The sequence below is a fragment of the Podarcis pityusensis genome (assembly GCF_964106645.2).
Source record: "Podarcis pityusensis genome assembly, chromosome: 1".
NCBI lineage: Eukaryota > Metazoa > Chordata > Lepidosauria > Squamata > Lacertidae > Podarcis > Podarcis pityusensis.
The window spans coordinates 72743505-72762746 of NC_138028.1; the positions used below are offsets into that span (position 1 = coordinate 72743505).

At 40.8% G+C, this 19242-nt stretch overlaps 1 protein-coding gene across 7 annotated transcripts in view; it reads right to left on the bottom strand.

Moving 5' to 3' along the window:
- USH1C (USH1 protein network component harmonin) overlaps nt 1-19242 on the bottom strand; it is a 52176-nt gene that overhangs the window by 18895 nt on the left and 14039 nt on the right. For 3 of the 7 annotated variants that reach the window (XR_013984092.1, XR_013984094.1, XM_080998979.1), the window contains exons 5-16: nt 13866-13974; nt 13752-13776; nt 12289-12346; nt 11796-11899; nt 11094-11178; nt 10504-10563; nt 10109-10165; nt 8624-8766; nt 6562-6627; nt 3704-3828; nt 2315-2391; nt 762-811 (exon numbers count right to left, since the gene is read on the bottom strand). Coding sequence is in view for 4 of the 7 variants with exons in the window: in XM_080998979.1 (XP_080855105.1) it covers nt 762-811; nt 2315-2391; nt 3704-3828; nt 6562-6627; nt 8624-8766; nt 10109-10165; nt 10504-10563; nt 11094-11178; nt 11796-11899; nt 12289-12346; nt 13752-13776; nt 13866-13974 (959 nt within the window). In the remaining 3 variants the exon portion in view is untranslated. The remainder of the gene's footprint in view (nt 1-761; nt 812-2314; nt 2392-3703; nt 3829-6561; nt 6628-8623; nt 8767-10108; nt 10166-10503; nt 10564-11093; nt 11179-11795; nt 11900-12288; nt 12347-13751; nt 13777-13865; nt 13975-19242) is intronic. The other 4 variants (XM_080998976.1, XM_080998978.1, XR_013984093.1 and 1 more) reach the window with 3 other exon arrangements.

Here is a 19242-nt window from a genome sequence, read left to right on the forward strand (position 1 = left end):
GGGCACTACTGGGCAGTCAGCACAAGGCTAACTCAGTCACCCAGTTTCCTTCATCAGCTTGCAATGCCCATGAGTAGGGGCATGAGGTACCCGTCAACCTCATCCCTTTTCAACAGTGGTAGGTAAGTAGTACCTGACTGCACTATCTAACTGGCTATCATTGATAGTTAAGGATGATGTTCTTAAGATAAACATAATTTGTGATTTAGAAATGAGCCGACAAAGAATTTACCTGCTGTCAGAAACGTATTTTGCAAAGTGGAGGTGCTTAAGTTAAAAACATCCATATATCCACAATTGTCTTGATGACTGCTCCATCAAGACTTTAAATCACTTTCTCCAGAGTCCAACGTACATCAGTCCAATTCTGGAATATGCTGCTGAGCTTTCCAAGCATATGCATATAGATTGCAATTCTGTCCATAGTTACTGATGCATGTCCCATGGGAGAAAATAAAACTTACAGACTCATAATATAGGGTAGGGTGAGATTACATCTTTTACCATGTGTAATACCAAGCTATTACTCCAGCATACTCCATGTTTAAATAGCAGGTATTGGGAGTGGCACAAATCCTGAACTCATGCAAGGAATCTCTCTTTGCATCTAAGTCACTGTGACGTAAGCAAACTTTCCCTTAATTTCATGCTCATCAATAAATTTACATGAGTGTACAATTTATTGGGAAAAATACAGAATGGATTAGAATGCACTTTCCACAGCAAACCTTCTCAACATTCACACTCATCATTCTTTGTACCTTGCGAATTGTGGGAAATTTTCCTTCATACCGATAAAACCACCCAAAAGCTATAAATAGGTAAAGGAGAAATATATGACAGAGAGCAATATATTACAGATATACAGTACTAAAAGGTAGAGGTAGGCAGCTGTTTAAAAGGAGGTGGTGGTGGAAGGCACTCCAATGGGATCACACATTGTAGAGAATGCAGTATCTTAGCCACACTTTTATTTTAACTTTGAATTAGCTATTGATAACAAATAATAGCACTCCATTATTTTTCACCATTCTACTTATTTATACAATCATTTTGGCTCAAGTGCCTCAATCTAGTGAACACAATGCAAGGGTTCAGAAGTGCACATGAAGCTCCCCCACTTTCAAAATTTCCCTGCTCATATCAATAGAGAACACAATTGTTTAGAGCTGTGCGAACAAGGAAACACACACACACAGGAGCTTTGTGCTCCTAATGCCCATTGAGAGTTCTATTAAACATTATTCACACTCAGAGTAGACACATTAAAATTAATGGCTTTTTTTAGCTAATTTGGGCCCATTAATTTCAACTGGTGTACTCTGAGTAGAATTTAGTTCAATATACACCAAAGCTCTGAACCCAAGTATAAATAAAAGCCCACAATGATTTGATGGTTGATTCACGACATGCAACTTTCTGTAAATAGGAACAATTAGGCTACATCTTTCAATAATAAATAGTGTGCAATAATCAAATTACTTTATTTAACGCAAAGTGTGCAAATTGAATTAGTTATATACCTACTGAAACAACACAATTCTGTTCATATAGTCACTATATATATTGCAGATTTCTCTAGCAATTAACTGCAATTTATGTAATGAATGTTAGCAGCTAGCCAGTTTTACTTTCACTGGCCCTAGATCATCTCAACACCAGCTACACTAATTTTTGTTGTGTTTAAATATTGTACACACACGACCACAGTGGCATCTGTTCCCCTTTCCTTTAGACATTCAGATAACCAACAACCAAGGGTGTTAATTAAAAATGCAATTTCCCTTTTATTTTTCTTCTTTGCCCAGAAAAGCTTATAACATTCAAAAGCTATTAGACAAATTTACTGAATCAGAATTAATTTAACAAACTATTTCATTTTTATGAATTCTGTTTTGCTGATTCTATAGGCTTTACATCCTGAAGTACTGTGGTCAATGAACATTTAGCAAAAATGTAACAGGCCAGTTTCTTAGCTTACTCCTGGTTTCTCACAGCATGAGTTGAGCCACCCCCAGAACACTGTTCTAGTTTCCAGTGTTAGAAAACAGGACCCATAAAAATCCCTTGCTGGGCGAATCCAGCATTATTTCCTGTCTTGCTCAAAGATCATGCACGACATTCCTTACTGGCTCCATATTTATATATTCGTGTCTAGCACAGCAAGTTAATATAAGTAAGTGTCCCTAAGAAGATAAATGTGGGATAAGGAAGACAAGTGTAGGCCAGTCCATCATTAAGACTGACTGTCAGGAGGAAGAGGAGTGCAGGAAGCATCAAAGTCAAGATAGGAAGCCAAAGTGTTACAGCAAACCTGTTGACTCTCTTTCGACTTCATTCCAGCCATATCACCTGCTGCAGAATGGTCAAGTGCAGTTTCATCTACATCTACTAGAGAAACAGAGGAAGAAAGAAACAGAGGGGAAAAAGAAATGATAATACTTTGTGTGTTCCACACTGCCAATGGATTGGAAAGAACTGACACAAAGGGAGAGTCCCTGAAGAAGTTAGGCATGTTTTCTTCTGATTTAATTTTTAAGGAAGCTGAAGAAGCTTTCAACAGCTAAAGAAGAGAAGGGACTTACTGACAACTGACATCTCTGTATCATCCCATTTCATGTTTTAATTCATCGAGGCAGCGGAGGATTAAATTCAGTGCAAGTCACTTCCTTGTTCTCTCCATCCCTAGCCTTAGAGATACTACGCTAGTATTGGAAACTGTAATCAATATAATGAAATTGTGAGAGAAGAGTGGTCTCTTTACAAGTGCTATTTTGGAACACATATATGTAAATAGAGCTGAATAGAGACAGCTACACTGGTGTAATATGGAAGGAGAGCTGTGGGGGATTCATATAATGGAGCAAGCTGATTGATTCACCGGCTATATATTTGACAATCAGATGAACTCTATGGTTCAAGCAAGAACACTTATTTTTAAACACATAAACACAAAAGGGACTGGGCATTATAGTGCTGTTCTGCAAACGAACCCTCTACTTCTGGACTCTGGAGGATTGGGCAGAAAGGATTCTGCAATGCTATTCTAGAATGAATTGAAATGCCACCCATCCATCCATTACAGCCAGAAGTCACAACACAGCAGTGAAAATGATTCTATAATGATTCTGACTGTCCAAACAGTCAGGCAACCAGTACAGCCATACCTTGGAAGTCGAACAGAATCCGTTCCAGAAGTCCGTTCTGTATTTCCGTTCCAGAAATCAAAGCGCGGCTTCTGATTGGTTGCAGGAGCTTCCTGCAGCCAATCGGAAGCCGCGGAAGCCCTAGTAGACGTTCGGCTTCCAAAAATAGTTCGCAAACTTGAACAGTCACTTCTGGGTTTGCGGTGTTCGGGAGCCAAAACATTCGAGAACTAAGCTGTTCGAAAACCAAGGTACAACTGTACTGATCTCTTGGAACTAATCCTTGTTTTGATGTGTTGTGTTGTGTGGAACTGAGTTCTACTTTTTCTTCCTCAGTTCATTTTTATCTTCCTTCTTATTAAAAGCTCCCCTGAATCTGTAACACTTAATCAAGTTAATATAAAGAGGAAAAGAATCAATGACTACACCAGGCACTCATTTCCACAGCCCAAAGGCATTAGCTTCTCACCAAGCAGATGTTTTGTGAGAAATACAGAGTTGTAAGTTGTAGTTAATGATGTTCTAACACTGTCTTGGATGAATATTTTTTTACTTACTTCGATGTTTATGATGAGGAGGCCTATGTACTTCTGCAACTACAGTTTTGGGAGGCTTTGATTGCTCTTTATGACCCCAGTCTTCTTCCCATTGCTTTTTAAATTTCTCCTCTTCTGCCTTTATCCTGAAAAGGAGTATAAAGTATTCAGTTGGATTTCTTTTTTTAAATGGAGGCTGACTGGCCCAGTTCACATGTATGACTAAGCATAGCTGAGCAAGAGTGTGGCACACATGGCAAAAAACATGGCCACTTCCCTTCTTCACTTAGTCCTACTACACTACCTGAAGCGAAACCATAGTTTTATTTATCATTATGTGTGAAACCAGCTTACTGTTTCGTCTCCTCTAAACAAACCTCCAGTGGTAAGCAAAAAAACAGTCTCAGTTCATGGTTTGTTTGAAGCAAGACAAACCATGAGCCTAGGCTTCCATGCAATAGTAGCCCAAACCATGGCTTACTTACAAGCAGTGCACAGGAGGACCACAGGAGGAGTGAAGCAACCATGATTTTTGCTCTGGGTACCAGCATGCTTGCTTGCTCACACTAAGCCATAGTTTGGCTTAGTTTAACATGGGAACACTTGAGTTTGCTTATTTTATCTTTCATCACTTACACTTTAAAAATATCCAGACCTTTCAACTGCATATTAAAATGAAGTGTGAATCAGCCAAAGTTAAGTACTCCTATTTATTTCAGCTGAAGAGATTAGTTTTCCCCCCATTGAAATAAATGGAGCTAAAAAAATTCTAACTTTGGCTAGATCTAGTGTTTCTACTGAACAAAAATTAATCACCCTAGCCTTTTACTTTTGGGCCAGCTTCTGGAACCCAGTTACCTCATATTTTTACATTGTATACCAGATATGAGAGACCCGTAGTCCTGTATATGTTGTTGGGCTTTAGTTCCCATCAGTATCTGCCAGCATGGCCAAAGGTAAAGGATGAAACGAAATGTAATTCACAAAACTTCTGGAGGATCACCGATTCCCCATTCCTGCTGTACATTTTAGGCTCTCCTGGACCAACTCCAGTGACATGAGTCCAAGCCCTGGAACCACTTAAAAACAAAGCCCCAACTGCTTCACAAGTGTTAACATGCACACATAAAAACCAGTTTTTCAGATCTCTTAAAATGCAAAAGCAACAGGAGGAGAAGAATCACACGGTGCAAACTAATACACTCTTAACACTACAAAATGGTGTAGGTAAGGCAATAATTACATAACTTTAGCAAACCTGACCATGAGTTTCATCATGATTTTGAGATGGTTAACATCTCAACCTGCTCATAATTTATGGATAAAATGCACAAGAAAGAGCCATAGAGCCTCATGCTCTATGTTTTTGTTTGTTTACTTTAGGAACTGGAGTTAAAACAGGATCCAAATATTTCCAATAGTCTGGCTTATACTTAAATATCTCAGCTTAGAATGAGCAATGTGAGTAAACTGCACCAGCACATTTGCTTCCAGTAAAGCTTCCAGCTAATCTTTTGGCACCACCCCTAGTTCCCATGCCCTACTGCAACTTAGTCTGTAAGACCCAAGTCACATGCAGCTGAAACAGCTGCATATTCCTTCCCAGTTTACCCCATCTCTACTATCTTCCACCTCCTCTGTTGTTTTCCTCTGTGCTAAATTTCAGACTGTAAACACCATGTGGCAGGTTAATTACCATGGAGCCCTGCCTTCTATATACACTGATACGTAAACAAGTGAACATTAAAGCTGGCAGTTAAGTTAAACATGGATTAAATCCATGATCCAGTGATCTGAATGGAATTGGCTAGTCAGGTGGTACTAAGCCTCTACACTATCTTCCCAACAGGGAGTTGATGTTGCATACTGGGAGGGGGAGAAGAGAGGCAACAGGAAGACCCCAGCAATCCTGCTGGGGTATCTGCATTGTACCAACCGCCCCACCACCTCCACCTCCCCACTGCTGAACCTCAACATTTGGGACATGATCGTTCCCATGGTACCCTAACTTGCAATGCCAGCATATGGAAATGCATTCTAATAGAGCCCATTATTCAGCCAGTTTTCTTCACAGCTCCCTGAGATTAGTTAGGATTTCATGCGGGATCCTGTTACAGGCGAGCTGATGCAGGCATTTGCCACACAGAAGGGCAACAGTGTAGATCAGTTGGAAGGATCTGTAGTCAAGCGGCAGAATATCATGACTGCTGTGCATGCTTCATGGAAAGCAATGTATAAAGTGAACATGTAGCAAGCACAATGCGTTTTATCACTATAACAGTATATATGTGTTTCCCTCAGACTGATTTTGAGGTTCCATTGGCAAATGGGATTTATTTTGGATTTCAGCTATTTTATTGGGCTTTCATATTTCTTTCCTAATGCCATTGCTAATTACTTTGAGCCTTAGGTGTGGGAAGGCTAGGCATTCAAACAAACAGTTATGGACATATGGATGCCTCAATAATTTGAGACTGCAATAAATTTAAAACTGAGAGTCAAGCTGCAAATTCAGAAATAGCACCTGGTACTGGCTTTCTTGTGCTGTACCACGTTGGATTGCAGGCAGAAGGAGTGCATGGCAATACAGCCCTTGCCAGTGTCAAGGGGAAGCATTCTAGGGAAGACTTCTCCCTCACATACTGGCTTTCTGTGTGCAGGGAGCTTTTATACCAGGGAGGACACGTGATTTATCCTTCTGTAGTTTGAAGTGGGGCAGGGTAGGGGGCTTTGACAGGGGAGTGGAATGACAGTGCATCTATCCTGCTTCACTCTTTCCCCAAACCATAAAATCCTTTTAAAAACGGAATCATAGAGGGAAAATAACCAAATGCAGGTGTGTGCGTGCGGGAGAGAAATGAACTAAGAGATAACTTAACTGTTCGATTTCTTTACGGTATCGTTCCTCCTCCTCTGCAGCTTTTTGTGCAATCTCCATTTTTCGCCTACAAAAAAAGGGGGAACAATTTGGAGTTTTTAACCTAACTACAGTATATGGAAAAATAACTTTGATAAGAAAATGCTTTTGACCAGCTAAACCAGGCACAGGCAAACTCAGCCCTCCAGATGTTTTGGGACTACAATTCCCATCATCCCTGACCACTGGTCCTGTTAGCTAGGGATGATGGGAGTTGTAGTCCCAAAACATCTGGAGGGCTGAGTTTGCCTATGCCTGAACTAGACCTATCTAGCCCATCAGACATAACTGGTGGCCCACCAGCATTTTACTAAGCTTCTTGCTTTGGTTTCCTGCCTGAAACTGCAAGAGCAGGAGAACTAACATGCATAGAGTCCGATGAGTCACAAATTCAGCAGCCTTCTTTGGTACCCTCTGACACTGCTTTTTTAAAGACAAGCTTTCCACCACAAATATTTAATAAGCATGGGAAGCTCCAAGCACGTACTCAAATATGAGATGAGTACATGGGAACTGCGAGATTTCCTGATTCCCCCCCCCCCCCCGGCATCTCTCAACAATGTTGCCACCCTAATGTTAGGCTCATACCCTGTCTTGCAAAAGTAGTTAGGGTTGCTTGTAGTATGACCGATCAAGACTGTAGTCTGGGCTTTATTCATCAAAATGTTGAATTTCACATGAAAAATTCATGTGAAAGTTGTTGAAGATACATTGGAAACAAGGTGGGGAGGGAGGAATAAGGAACAAGGGTGGGAGGACACCTGCAGTGCCTCCTATTTGCCAAGAGGGGTAGTGGCTGCTGAGGAGGTGGCAGATCCTTCATTCAAGGTGTACACTGCACCTGTTGTTGCCATCATGGTGGCAGCAGCAGGCGATGCCTTCCTTGGAAACTGGATCTGCTGTCCCTGTGGATCCTGCCACCTGAGACGGCAGCCTCACCTTGCCTCATGGGTTGGCTGGCCCTGTGTATTGCTTTGTAAATCAGGACACATACCGGTAATTGAAGTTGTTGGGTTCCATCCCCCCAAAAGGCTATGTTATGCTTTTTTTGCCTTTAACACCACACTGTTCAACATCAAATTTCCTATCTACCAGCTGCCAAGAAATCTAATGTACTACCTAGAAGCCACAACAATCTCAATTGAGAATGATAGTCACGGCAGTGCCCTGAGGCCTCCAGAAGAAGGCAAAGTTAGTTAAGAAGCTTCCTACACATGATAAGCCTCAGCACTAGCACATTTATGCCACAGTTACCGTATTTTTCGCACCATAGGACGCACCGGACAATAGGACGCACTTTGTTTTAGAGGGGGGAGAACAAGAAAAAAAAATTCTCCCCCTCTCTGCCCAGCGCCCCTTCAGCGAAGTGGCAGGAGGCGCTGTGCAGAGAGGGGGAGAACTTTCCCCCTCTTGTTTTCCTGCTCTAAAACAAGGTGCCGTTTAAGGTGCGTTCAGGCGGCTACCTTGGAAGCCTGGAGAGCGAGAGGGGTCGGTGTGCACTGACCCCTCTCGCTCTCCAGGCTTCAGGTTCCTTTCGACCTGCTCTTTGGGGCTGATGGGGGGAAGCCCACCACCAGCCCCAAAGAGCAGGTCAGGGAGCAGCGGAAAGGTGCAGCGGAGAGGCTCCTGCCATAGCCGTGCGTCACCTCTCCAGCCGGGAGAGGGTCGCGAGGCTATGGCTTCTTTAGCCCCGCACGCGCTCTCCCGGCTGGAGAGGTGACGCGCGGCTATAGAGGCTCCTGCCATAGCCGTGCGTCACCTCTCCAGCCGGGAGAGGGTCGCGAGGCTATGGCTTCTTTAGCCCCGCGCGCGCTCTCCCGGCTGGAGAGGTGACGCGCGGCTATAGAGGCTCCTGCCATAGCCGCGCGTCACCTCTCCAGCCGGGAGAGGGTCGCGGGGCTATGGCGTCTTCGCTCCATAGGACGCACACACATTTTCCCTTCATTTTTGAAGGGGGAAAAGTGCATCCTATAGAGCGAAAAATACGGTAATTTAGCAAACCCGATGCATCCCCAATATCTTACAATTTCTCCTTTTCTTGCTGTTCTTTCAGGATCTTATTGGTCTCCAGTGCAAGCCTCTTCTGGCGCATCAGTTCTTGCCGCTCCAACTCACGGCTAGTCTCTTCCCTCTGCCTCTCCCCTTCAGTCATAAACAGCTCCTTCCCCTAAATATTATTTCAAATCCCTGTTAATTAGGTTTTGTTAGCAAATTTGTATAGAGTTCTCCCTTTTAAAATCTGCCAGGTAATACACATTGACAATACCTTTTTCCCTAGGCAATGAAAATTGTTGCTTTTATCTAGCAGATGTATAAAAAAGAGATATTGTAGTTATTGATTGGTAATAAATTTTACGAATTAGATTTGTAAATCTTATAAATAAGATCTCTCCCTCTCTCTCTCTCATCTATCTCTCTCATCTATCATCTATCTATCTAGCCATCAGTAGGAATGTAAAACCTATTTTAAGTGAATACAAAATGTTGCAAAATTTTCAATTTTCCGAGTTCTTTTTTTTGGAGGGGGTTTCATTACGAGAAATATGAAATCCAGATTATTAGTGTGAAACTCAGATTTATATATGTCTGATTATAAGTCTATTTTAGATACATGAAATGCCATGCTTTTTCACTTTAGCATTGTGCTTGACACTGTCATTACCTTCAATGTGTATACAGTATTTCAGAAGTGGTAGCCTCACTTCTATCTTCTTGTAACTGCATATTTTCACACTGAATGGTGTGTCTACAGCATCAAGAGGTGTTATGCCTAGCTGGTTATACAAGCATTCTGACTGTTGTGAGGGGAATGGGAATGTATTTTAGGAACTAGGTTAGTCACACTGCTATCTTATTTTTTCCCTTTATTCATTTGAAAGAATGGGTCAAAAATTGTAGCTGAAAATCAGTCTAAGCACAGTGTCATGCTTGATGGGAGAGCTATACTACATTGAAACACAATTAATGTTAGTGAGATTGATTAAGTTACTTGCAGAGCTGTGTACCCTTGTGGGCTGTGGTGCATTCATACATGATCATTGCAACAAACAGGCAATGTCTTATTTGGCTAGCTATAGAAGACAATTTTTCATGGCTGCTTTCCCTGTGGTTCCATGTGCAGGAGTAAATGAGAACTATGAGGTAAATATGTTGCCCCCTGGAAGGATTTCTAACTCTCCCTTGAACCTTCAAGGCTTATTTGAGGTTCTAAAATATTTTCACATGCCACAAAATGAACAAAATAATTTGCACAACAAAATACAACCAGTTCAGAGGAACTTATCAGTGAACTGCTGATGTCTCTAAAAGATGACATTCAGATGTTCAGAAATTACTTAAACTACTTAAGCCCCAAACAACCAATTTGAATCTAGACTATACTGGAATTGAGTATATGTCTCCCATCCCCAGTTTCTGGCTAGCATATGTACTTTGAGAACCAGTGTGAATACAGTGACTTTCTAGATTTTCACAGGGTCTTTGCTGTTTACGATGACATTCATACTTACAGCTCCAGTTACAACCGTGATAGTCAGGGTTTGACTGCTTTTCAGCACCTTCACAGCCTGAAAAAATGGTGGTTGGGGGGAGAGAGGAAAGGATAATATATTTACATGCATGTCTTTGTCCAGCTGCAAAGGTGTACACAGCACAGCTACAGTGACACCCTCTCCACCTGGTAATGATGCTGACTGAATCTCATTCTAAGAGCAGGACAGTTAAAACAATGCAGATGACTTTGTAGTGACAGCAGTGTCTGGATTCAAACATTTTAAACTATACTCCAATATTTGTTGGCTGAATCCTAAAAATCTGAGAGTTGTGAAACAGATTGATTTAAAAGTTAGTGTAAGATGTCCATTTTCAATTTATGAGAATAGGACAACTTGGCCTTTTTCATTACCTCTTTGTGATCCACGTTAGAAAAGTCCATTCCATTTACTTCAACAATCTGATCACCAACCTGAAAGCAAGGAAACAACAAAATACTTGAAACTTCAGCAGAGTATTCACACAGACTTCAGTTCTCAAACCAGTTGTTTCAGAAAAGTGAGACCACTTCAGAACAACTAGTTTGAAGATTAAGGTAAACATTGGGATATTTTTAACTTTTCAATCTTATTGAATTTATTCACTTTGCATTGGTGTCTGGAAGACACCACTGATTTTGTTTCCTTTAACATGGCCATTTCAACATAAGACCTGTCACGGACAATAACCAGTGCTGTCCCCTCTGTTGATGGGAGGCGTCCATCCATAGTACAGGGAAGATGGCAATTCTTGGTTGTTCTCGTTTTGTTGCAGGCCTCTGTATGACCCAAATTCTGCTCTGGAGGACTGAAGCATACTCTGGAGTAGATTGAAGATGTGAAGACAATAGAGAACTCTCAAAATTTATTCCCTCCCCTTTCCTCTAATAGATGCCTTCTGTCGGCAGAGGGGACAGCATGGGGCTATCATGGAACCAGATGGTTTCATCAACATTACACTTACCTCTAACCCTACTTCTGCAGACAGAGAATGTGGTTTAACATTACTTATGAAAATGCCTGGTTTTTGTGTGGGACCACTGGAAATGCTGGAATAAACAATGAAAACAAAATGACATTACGAAATGGAATAAAGCAAGTAAACAATCATGGTCAAATAACCAAGTACTGTAAATAACTTGGTTACTTTCAGATTGATGAGAATACATTGGATCAGATGTACAGCAAATGTACCTCATTTAAGCTCTGTTGGTGCCATAGGATGTGTAACAACCCACTAACACTAATATTCTATCACAGTCAACACTGTTGCACAATTAGACATGGCACAACTTTTCTCAGCATGCCAAAGAAGTACTGTATAAAAGAAATCGAGTCATACCTTAGTCCATATGAGAAGAGGATAGAATCAATTTATTTTGCGACCTCATTAATTATTGGTAATGAACAATTCTTTGCACAGTAATTCAGTAAAGAGACGACTGCCGTCAGTACACATTACCCAAAGACGAAAAGAGTTGCAGCTTTGACCAATAATGGACAAGTGATGTGTGCAGCAGCTTATATCTGGTTCTGAACACTATCATTTGCATAAATATATTTAACTTAAGATCCAGTCACAGTTAAACCCTTCTTAATTTTGGCTAGATCACATCCATTATATTTTCCAGATGAAATGAGTGACGAGAAATAAATGGCAGCTCACCTGCATCCCATGCCCTTTGTACCAATCAAGCTAATGAAAACTTTCTTTTCTTTGTGGTTTTTTCCTCCAGATGATGCAAGACCTGCAACACTGCTTTTACCTTCCTAAAATGCAAAAATTAGGGCAACAGAGTTTCTGACACTGAAGTCCACTAGCTAAAAAGGCATGCTGATTTTTTGCCCACCAGCAAAGTCTAGATAAAGTTTTGCAAAGCATTGGGGGATACTGAAGGAAATACATAAGTTATTGTTGATAGGTTTACACATACTCAGCATTATCATATAATGAACTCAATTCTCCATGTGCCTATATCCAAAAGTGTTTTGGAAATATATAATTCATACAGTCATCCCATTCCAAATGTGCTCAGTGTAAACCAAACACTTTTGTACAGTGCCCAAAACACTATATTATAAAAATAGGTCCAATGCAAAATTTTATTATGAGCACAGAGTTTAAAATTTGCAGCAAAAGTTATTTTCTTAATGCTTACCCCAGGATCTGATACAAATTGGTCTACAAACTGCCACTTGAGAGGCTCATCAGTAGAACTAGAAAATATATAAGTAGTTAGATATGAACAAAGAAAAGATGCTGAAATAAGTAATGCACTGTGGATGCTTTCATACCACACCTCTTGATGTTGGGTTGCAACCTAAATTCCCCTTGCTGTGGACCAGTCGGGATGTTTAAACAGTTTTCTGTCAGCTGGCTGTTGGTGATTTTAAAAGGCTTTGGAGAGCTAATTTTTTTGGCTGTAAGCCATATGATCCTCAGTATACAGAGTCAAATGCTAGCTGTTAATGTACAGGTCAAGTAAGATTGTGTTGGTTGAACTTTGGTCACAAATAATTTTAATAAAAGCACTTTAGGAGCACAATGGCTTTTTAAAAGGAAAAACCTCAGGTAAAGTGAATGGCTTCAATTCAACATAGACTTGTATGTGCTAAATCCCATTGAAATAAAACTCTGTAGTACCTCTGTGCAGGACACAGCATGCTACTTCTGGGGTAGTTTGCTCACCTTTGGTCCCCACCCTGCACTCAGCTCTCACCTGTGGCTCCTAGAAGCTGTCAGCATGTGACAGCAGCCACACCCCAGGAAACAGCTTTGACTGACAGCTAAACCAGGTGAAGGTAGCCAAAGGGTCTCAAACCCACAGTGAGTTAGGGACTTCCACCGCATGCAAAGACAGGCTTTGGGAGATTGAGCAGATGAGACCAATAGTGGGTCCAACAGTCAAGAAGGTAGTTTTTGTATGTGTTGTAGAGGGAGAAGAAAAGGCTAAGCAGTAAACCCTATACAAGTCCAGAGTGGAGTCCCCAATATGGTTGGATGGCAACTTGTACACCTCCTTCTGACAATTCATGCAGCCAAGCTAGTGCCAAATGTATTGCTCTGCTTTCCTTTGGACCACATCAGTGAGGCCCAGAGGCCTTGTTACCTTGGCAGCCCAAGACTTCCATATACACTGCCCAGGCTTGTGCCCTAAGGAGGTCACTTGAGTGCTGCTAACACAGCTGTTTGACTCCCCCGCCGGAGGTGTACTACATTGTATCCTGAGAAAGATGGAAGGCAACAACATAAAACTGTGTAGTTTTCAGTTTTCAAAATGTGATGTTACTAAGCAGAGGAAATTGACAGAAGCAGTGTACAGTGGTACCTCTAGTTACAAACTTAATTCGTTCCGGAGGTCTGTTCTTAACCTGAAACTGTTCTTAACTAGAGGGGTGCTTTCACTAATGGAGCCTCTTGCTGCTGCTGTGCCACCGGCCCACGATTTCTATTCTCATCCTGGGGCAAAGTTCTCAACTCAAGGTAACTCTTCCAGGTTAGCAGAGTTTGTAACCTGAAACGTTTGTAACCTGAGGTGTTTGTAACTCAAGGTACCACTGTAAATTATTAGATACATTCCATATTGTATGTAAAATATGCATTTAGCCAAAAGACAATTACCTTTTCACAGGTATCATGCCAACGTCTGCAATGAAATAAAGTTTACTGTCAGTTGCCACAATAGCACTAAAGTATGGGAATTTTAGCAAAATATCAAAACAATGTTCTACTCACGTCTCACTTTTATAGACACAATTTTCTTTGTGCGAATAAGATTAATCACTTCTTCATGAGTACATGAAGAAATGGAGTATCCATTTATTCGAACAATCTCATCTCCAACCTTAGTTTAAAAAAGAAAGAGAGAGAGAGATGGAAGCTGAGATAACTCAGTTGGGGTCGTGGGTTTGAGCCCCATGTTGGACAAAAGATTGCTATATTGCAGAGAGTTGAACTAGATGACCCTTGTGATCACTCTCAACTCTACAGTTCTAAGATTCTGTGAAAATAGCATTTTATATAGTGTGTTTCAGAAGGAACAATTTCAAATTGAAAATCCATTTGTAAGAAGGTTTTTTTGTGTAGAAATGAGACATATCCTGCTGTGAAATTAATGGAACACATCTTTGGGAATGGGCAAATGACAACTTTCAAGTTTTATGCAGTTGCTTGATCACATCTGAGCAGCCTATATATGCTCCCTTGCTGAGAAGTACATTATTGTTTTGTCCAGCAATCCTTTATTTCTTTCAGCTATTTTATGTGTATCAGCTCAGATCGTAACTCTGAGTGAATGAACTCTGAGTGAATGGAATAGGATGCTCACTAATTCCCCTTTCCACCTGTGACCTCCAAAAATCTTCTCTACAGGGTTGGAGGACCATCTGAAGCACCATGAGAGGTGACCCTGAGGGTGTAGGGGAAAGGAGGAATTGGTGAAAATAGTCTCCCTTCCACTATCTGCCAGCAGGATCAGATTGAATTTCATTAAGAGAAAAAGTCCTATGAATAGAAGAGCAACTTAGGATCCAAGACATTGAAGGTACAGTTTTGGGATCACACATCAAAGCTGATTCTGAGATGGACTGTATCCTTTGTATACAGTGGTGCCCCGCAAGATGAATGCCTCGCAAGATGGAAAACTCGCTAGACGAAAGGGTTTTCTGTTTTTTGAGCTGCTTCGCAAGACGAATTTCCCTATGGGCTTGCTTCGCAAGACGAAAAACGAAAACGTCTTGCAAGTTTGTTTCCTTTTTCTTAACACTGTTAATACAGTTGCGACTTGACTTCGAAGAGCAACTCATAGAACGCGGTGTGGTAGCCTTTTTTGAGGTTTTTGAAGACTTTGGTGATTTTTGAAGCTTTTCCAAAACTTCTTTTAAACTTTTAAAACTTTTTTGGGGGTTTTTGGATTTTGGGTTGGGGTGTTTGGAATTCAAGGACTTGGTGTTGGGGAGGGGTTTGCAAGAATCTGGAAGCTTGTGTGGTTTTTTTTCTGCATTTTTATGATTTTCTGTGACCATTGGGCCACTCTGCTGTTTTTTTTAAAAAAATCTGGATTTGAATTTCTGTGTGGTGGGTGGCTGGGGGAACAGTTGAGGAGGGGGTTCTTCAGCAAGAAGCAAAGAGTGGAAGAGGAACCTTCTTCGAGTTGTCCCCCAGAGTCTTAGAAAATGTACTGTACACTTTGTTGATTTTTAAATGTTTTTCTGTCATGTTTAGAAACTTAATTTATTGTTCCTTCAATTTTTGAAATGCTCTTTACAGTATGTGTGACTTTAAAGAGCACTTAATAAACTCTTGTTGTACCAAATTTGGCTTTGTTTGGACTTTTTTTGACCATAGGAACGCATTAATTGAATTTCAATGCATTCCTATGGGATTTCGCGCTTCGCAAGACGAAAAATTCGCTAGACGAAAAAACTCGCGGAACGAATTAATTTCGTCTTGCGAGGCACCACTGTACTTTGATGGAGTATATTATTTGGTCATTGACTTGCATTTCCTGCTGTTAAGCCCCAGGGAACAGTTCAGTATAATCAGAATCTATGCAATTTCATTGCATTGCATTCTGCCATATATAACCTGGTGATGGACCTAAATTAATAGTTATTTACTTTAGACATCCAGCTAAAGTCTAGAGTACATTACTTCATTTAATTCAATGTTCAGGACAATAGATATATATTGCATACCAACAACCTAGCCACTAACATGAGTAAGTGCTTTTAGACCATCTCCACATGGAGGCAGTAAAATTTTGCAGTCTCTTAACAGCAACAACTAAAGACTGAGCATAGCAAATGATGCAATGACTAAATTACATAGTAAAATTCTAGTGAAGACCACAATGTTGCATGACACCTTCAAATACATAAACTATGTAAGTTCATTAGATGTATGTAGTGTTCACCTAAATAAGTAGGTAAATATATATCCCGAGTACGTAGAGAATATTTTTATTTTTGGTGCAAAGTGAAGCCGAAATGTCAATAGCAATGAAGTGTGCCATTATGCTGTGCTCAGTGCTAATGAATACAGAGACTCCAATCCACTGAGTTCAAGATCCACTCTTGATAAGTGTCTGCTGGTGATGAATAGGCATAGCAAGACCAAAATAAATAAACAGGCTGTAGTGAGCTAGCTGTTTCCAGGATTTATTGAGACCAAAGTATTAAGTCAGTCTTTAAGACTTCATGCTGTTTTTGCTGTAACAAATCCACACAGCAGGCCCTCTAGATCCAACAGTGGATGGCGTGGTGGACCTGTGCCACTCACCTGACCTCCCTAAATCTGAGTCTCTGCTGCGTATTGGGATGGGGAAGGAGAGGGGCAAGGTGGCAGCAAGGAGCAAATGCTGCAGCAGAGGTAATCCGGTGCTCTTTCTGGCTTGTTTGCACCATGCTGCCTTTGATTCTGCCTTGCCCCTCTCCCTCCCTATATGCAGTAGCAAGTCAGCCGGAAGTAGCTCAGGTGAGTAGGGCAGCCCTGCCTCACTGTCCGCTACTGCCTAAATTATGCAAAGGGTTTGTTTTTAATTTTGTTGCATAAGTGCCAACCACTGACTACATGCCATTTTATTCAATCAAATCCTAAATTCAATTAATTCCCTTTGTAGTCTACTAAAAGCTCGTTTTCACGATATTGCTTCCATCTGATGGGCTAGGAAAGCTAGTATGGGCACGCTAAGGTGAACTGCAAGAACAATGCATTCTTTCAGTGGGCTGCTGCTCAGCTTTGGTTTACGGCACTTGCTTATCAGTTATCATTGCATGGTACTTGTTTTACTCACATAATGAGTCAAGTTTAATTTAATTCAATCCTGAAATAACTGATTTCAGGCCATATTTTCCAGCCAAGGAAATCACATGCTAAACAGATGTTAGTTGATACACTTAATCACTGCGGCAAACACAGAGAACCTGATCTGTGGTGTGTATAAGTCTTTTTAAAATTTCATTTGCCACGGCTTATTTAATCAGGTACCACCACCTTGCCCCAACAATCTGGCATGAAAGCTCTGACCCAGGATTGCTCTGGGGCCCAAAAACCCTTCCTCAAACCTTGCTATTTACAGCAGTGTTAACTTCTGTTTGAAATTATGTGCCGCTCATCTGTTGGAATGGTGTAGCAAAGCAGATGCGGTTGCTTTTTCCCTTTACTGTATTCACATTTGCTAGGACTGAGTTGAATTTTCACAAGTTGGATCCAGATCCCATCAACGGAGTTCCCTTCTGCCACTGCATAAGAGATCTAATTTGGCCTATTGCAGGCCTTGCCTGAAGCTGCTTTTGCAACTTTGATGTCTGCCTCTTTGTGCTTGAATATCTATTTAAAATGTCATCTGTATTGCAAAGGACTAATTCATTTTTTAAAAACCCTTTCAATTTAACATGTTGCATAAAGAGGGAGCTACCAAGGTTCCATCACAACACTTAGTTTACTTTAACTTTTCCTTTCCCCCACTGCTGAATCAGTGGGGTTGAGGGAAGGGCAGGCTAGAAAAATTTGCTTTGGAGGCCTGTATCAGCCCCCCACGATGTGGGGCAGGATAGCTACCCTGGATGTAGATGAAATATGTACAAAGGTGCAACAAGACAAAAGTGAGAAAGAGCAAACATCACAGGGGCATTGCAACATAGTTGAGCGTCAATGTCTGTTTGTTTTGTTTCCAGATAAGGATCCTGTGCCATTAATAGCTACATAACTGATACAAATTTAGCAGATCTTTCCCCTTGTTGTTGCTTATTATTTCGTTCATACCATGCACTTGCTAAATGCACAAAAGCCCTTCCTAGAAGATTAGCCAACAATTCTACAGGGAGGAAAAGGTTTTAGTTAAGATTCAAAGTACTACTTGCACGGCATGCAGAGAGTGGAATAAAATAATTGTCTTCACTGATATTAGGAATGATGTGCTTGCTCCACCTACTGGGGAATTTTTTAAACTGTAAAATCCCTTATTGATAGAGAGGAGGGTGTGCTCTCTCTATGGTCCTTTCACCCCCAGCATAAATGAAAATTTTCTGCATGAAGAGGTTAGCTTCAGGAGGCAAATATGTCCATAATGCTTCTCTTGCTTCTCTTTCCTGCTTATTGTTCACTGTCTGCGTACAAATGTCACGTAGTGTATCAGATTTGAATACACAATTGAATACACCATTATGTAACAAAGGTAAATCAGAGAGATTCCTGTTCTCACTTTCTCCCAAAGACTGCTTCTTGCCATCCAGCAAGTAGCCAGTCTTCTTTCTTTCCTTTTCCAAATGCAAACTGTATCCATGCAGAATGCTTTCTTTTGCCCCACCCTCAGCAGTCTCCATGGTCTCCTGCGGCCCCCTCTTGCTCCCTCTACTGACTTGAAGTGGGAGATTGATCTTCTTGTGGCTGGGCTTTGGGGCTGGTTCTGCACATATATTTATTTTTACTCCTTTCTTTAACAAGACTTATCTACTATTTAATAGGAAAAATAGTTGAAGCAGTTTACAGAAAAGAATATAAAATATTCATTGGAAAATACCGGTAAAACCAAACTCTACAACAAGTACTAAAATTGACCAAATCCAGATAAAATCAACAGTTTGAAATTATCTAGACTTAACAAAACCTAAACAAAAAGCAAAAAGTATTTAGCAGGTATCGAAGACAGTATTGCCAAGGCTTTGTATCTGCAAGGAGTTCCATAAATTAGGCTGCCACAGTAAGCGGTTGACTGCTTGTGAGTGTGGACCAACACTATTTGGCACTTATACAACTACCAGTATAAATATCAGTCAGTGTGTAAGAACAAATCCTATCTTCTTATATTGTCTAAAACATACATGAGTTAATGGCTTTTGGTCACACTACAGGAAGACAAAATTGGACAAATTTCCACCCCACCAAAAGAAGTTGGATGAATTGCATTCACTCTCTCTCTCTCTCTCTCTCTCTCTGTGTGTGTGTTTGTGTAATGCTCCAATAATAGCCATTAAAGACATTATTGGCAAGCTACACTCTTCATGAAATAAATGTTTGCTAGCTTTTCTATAATGTAGACTTGGCAAAAACCTTTCTGTTTCCTGTTGTCAATGTATTAAGCACCAGTATGTTATTACAGAAGAATTGACTA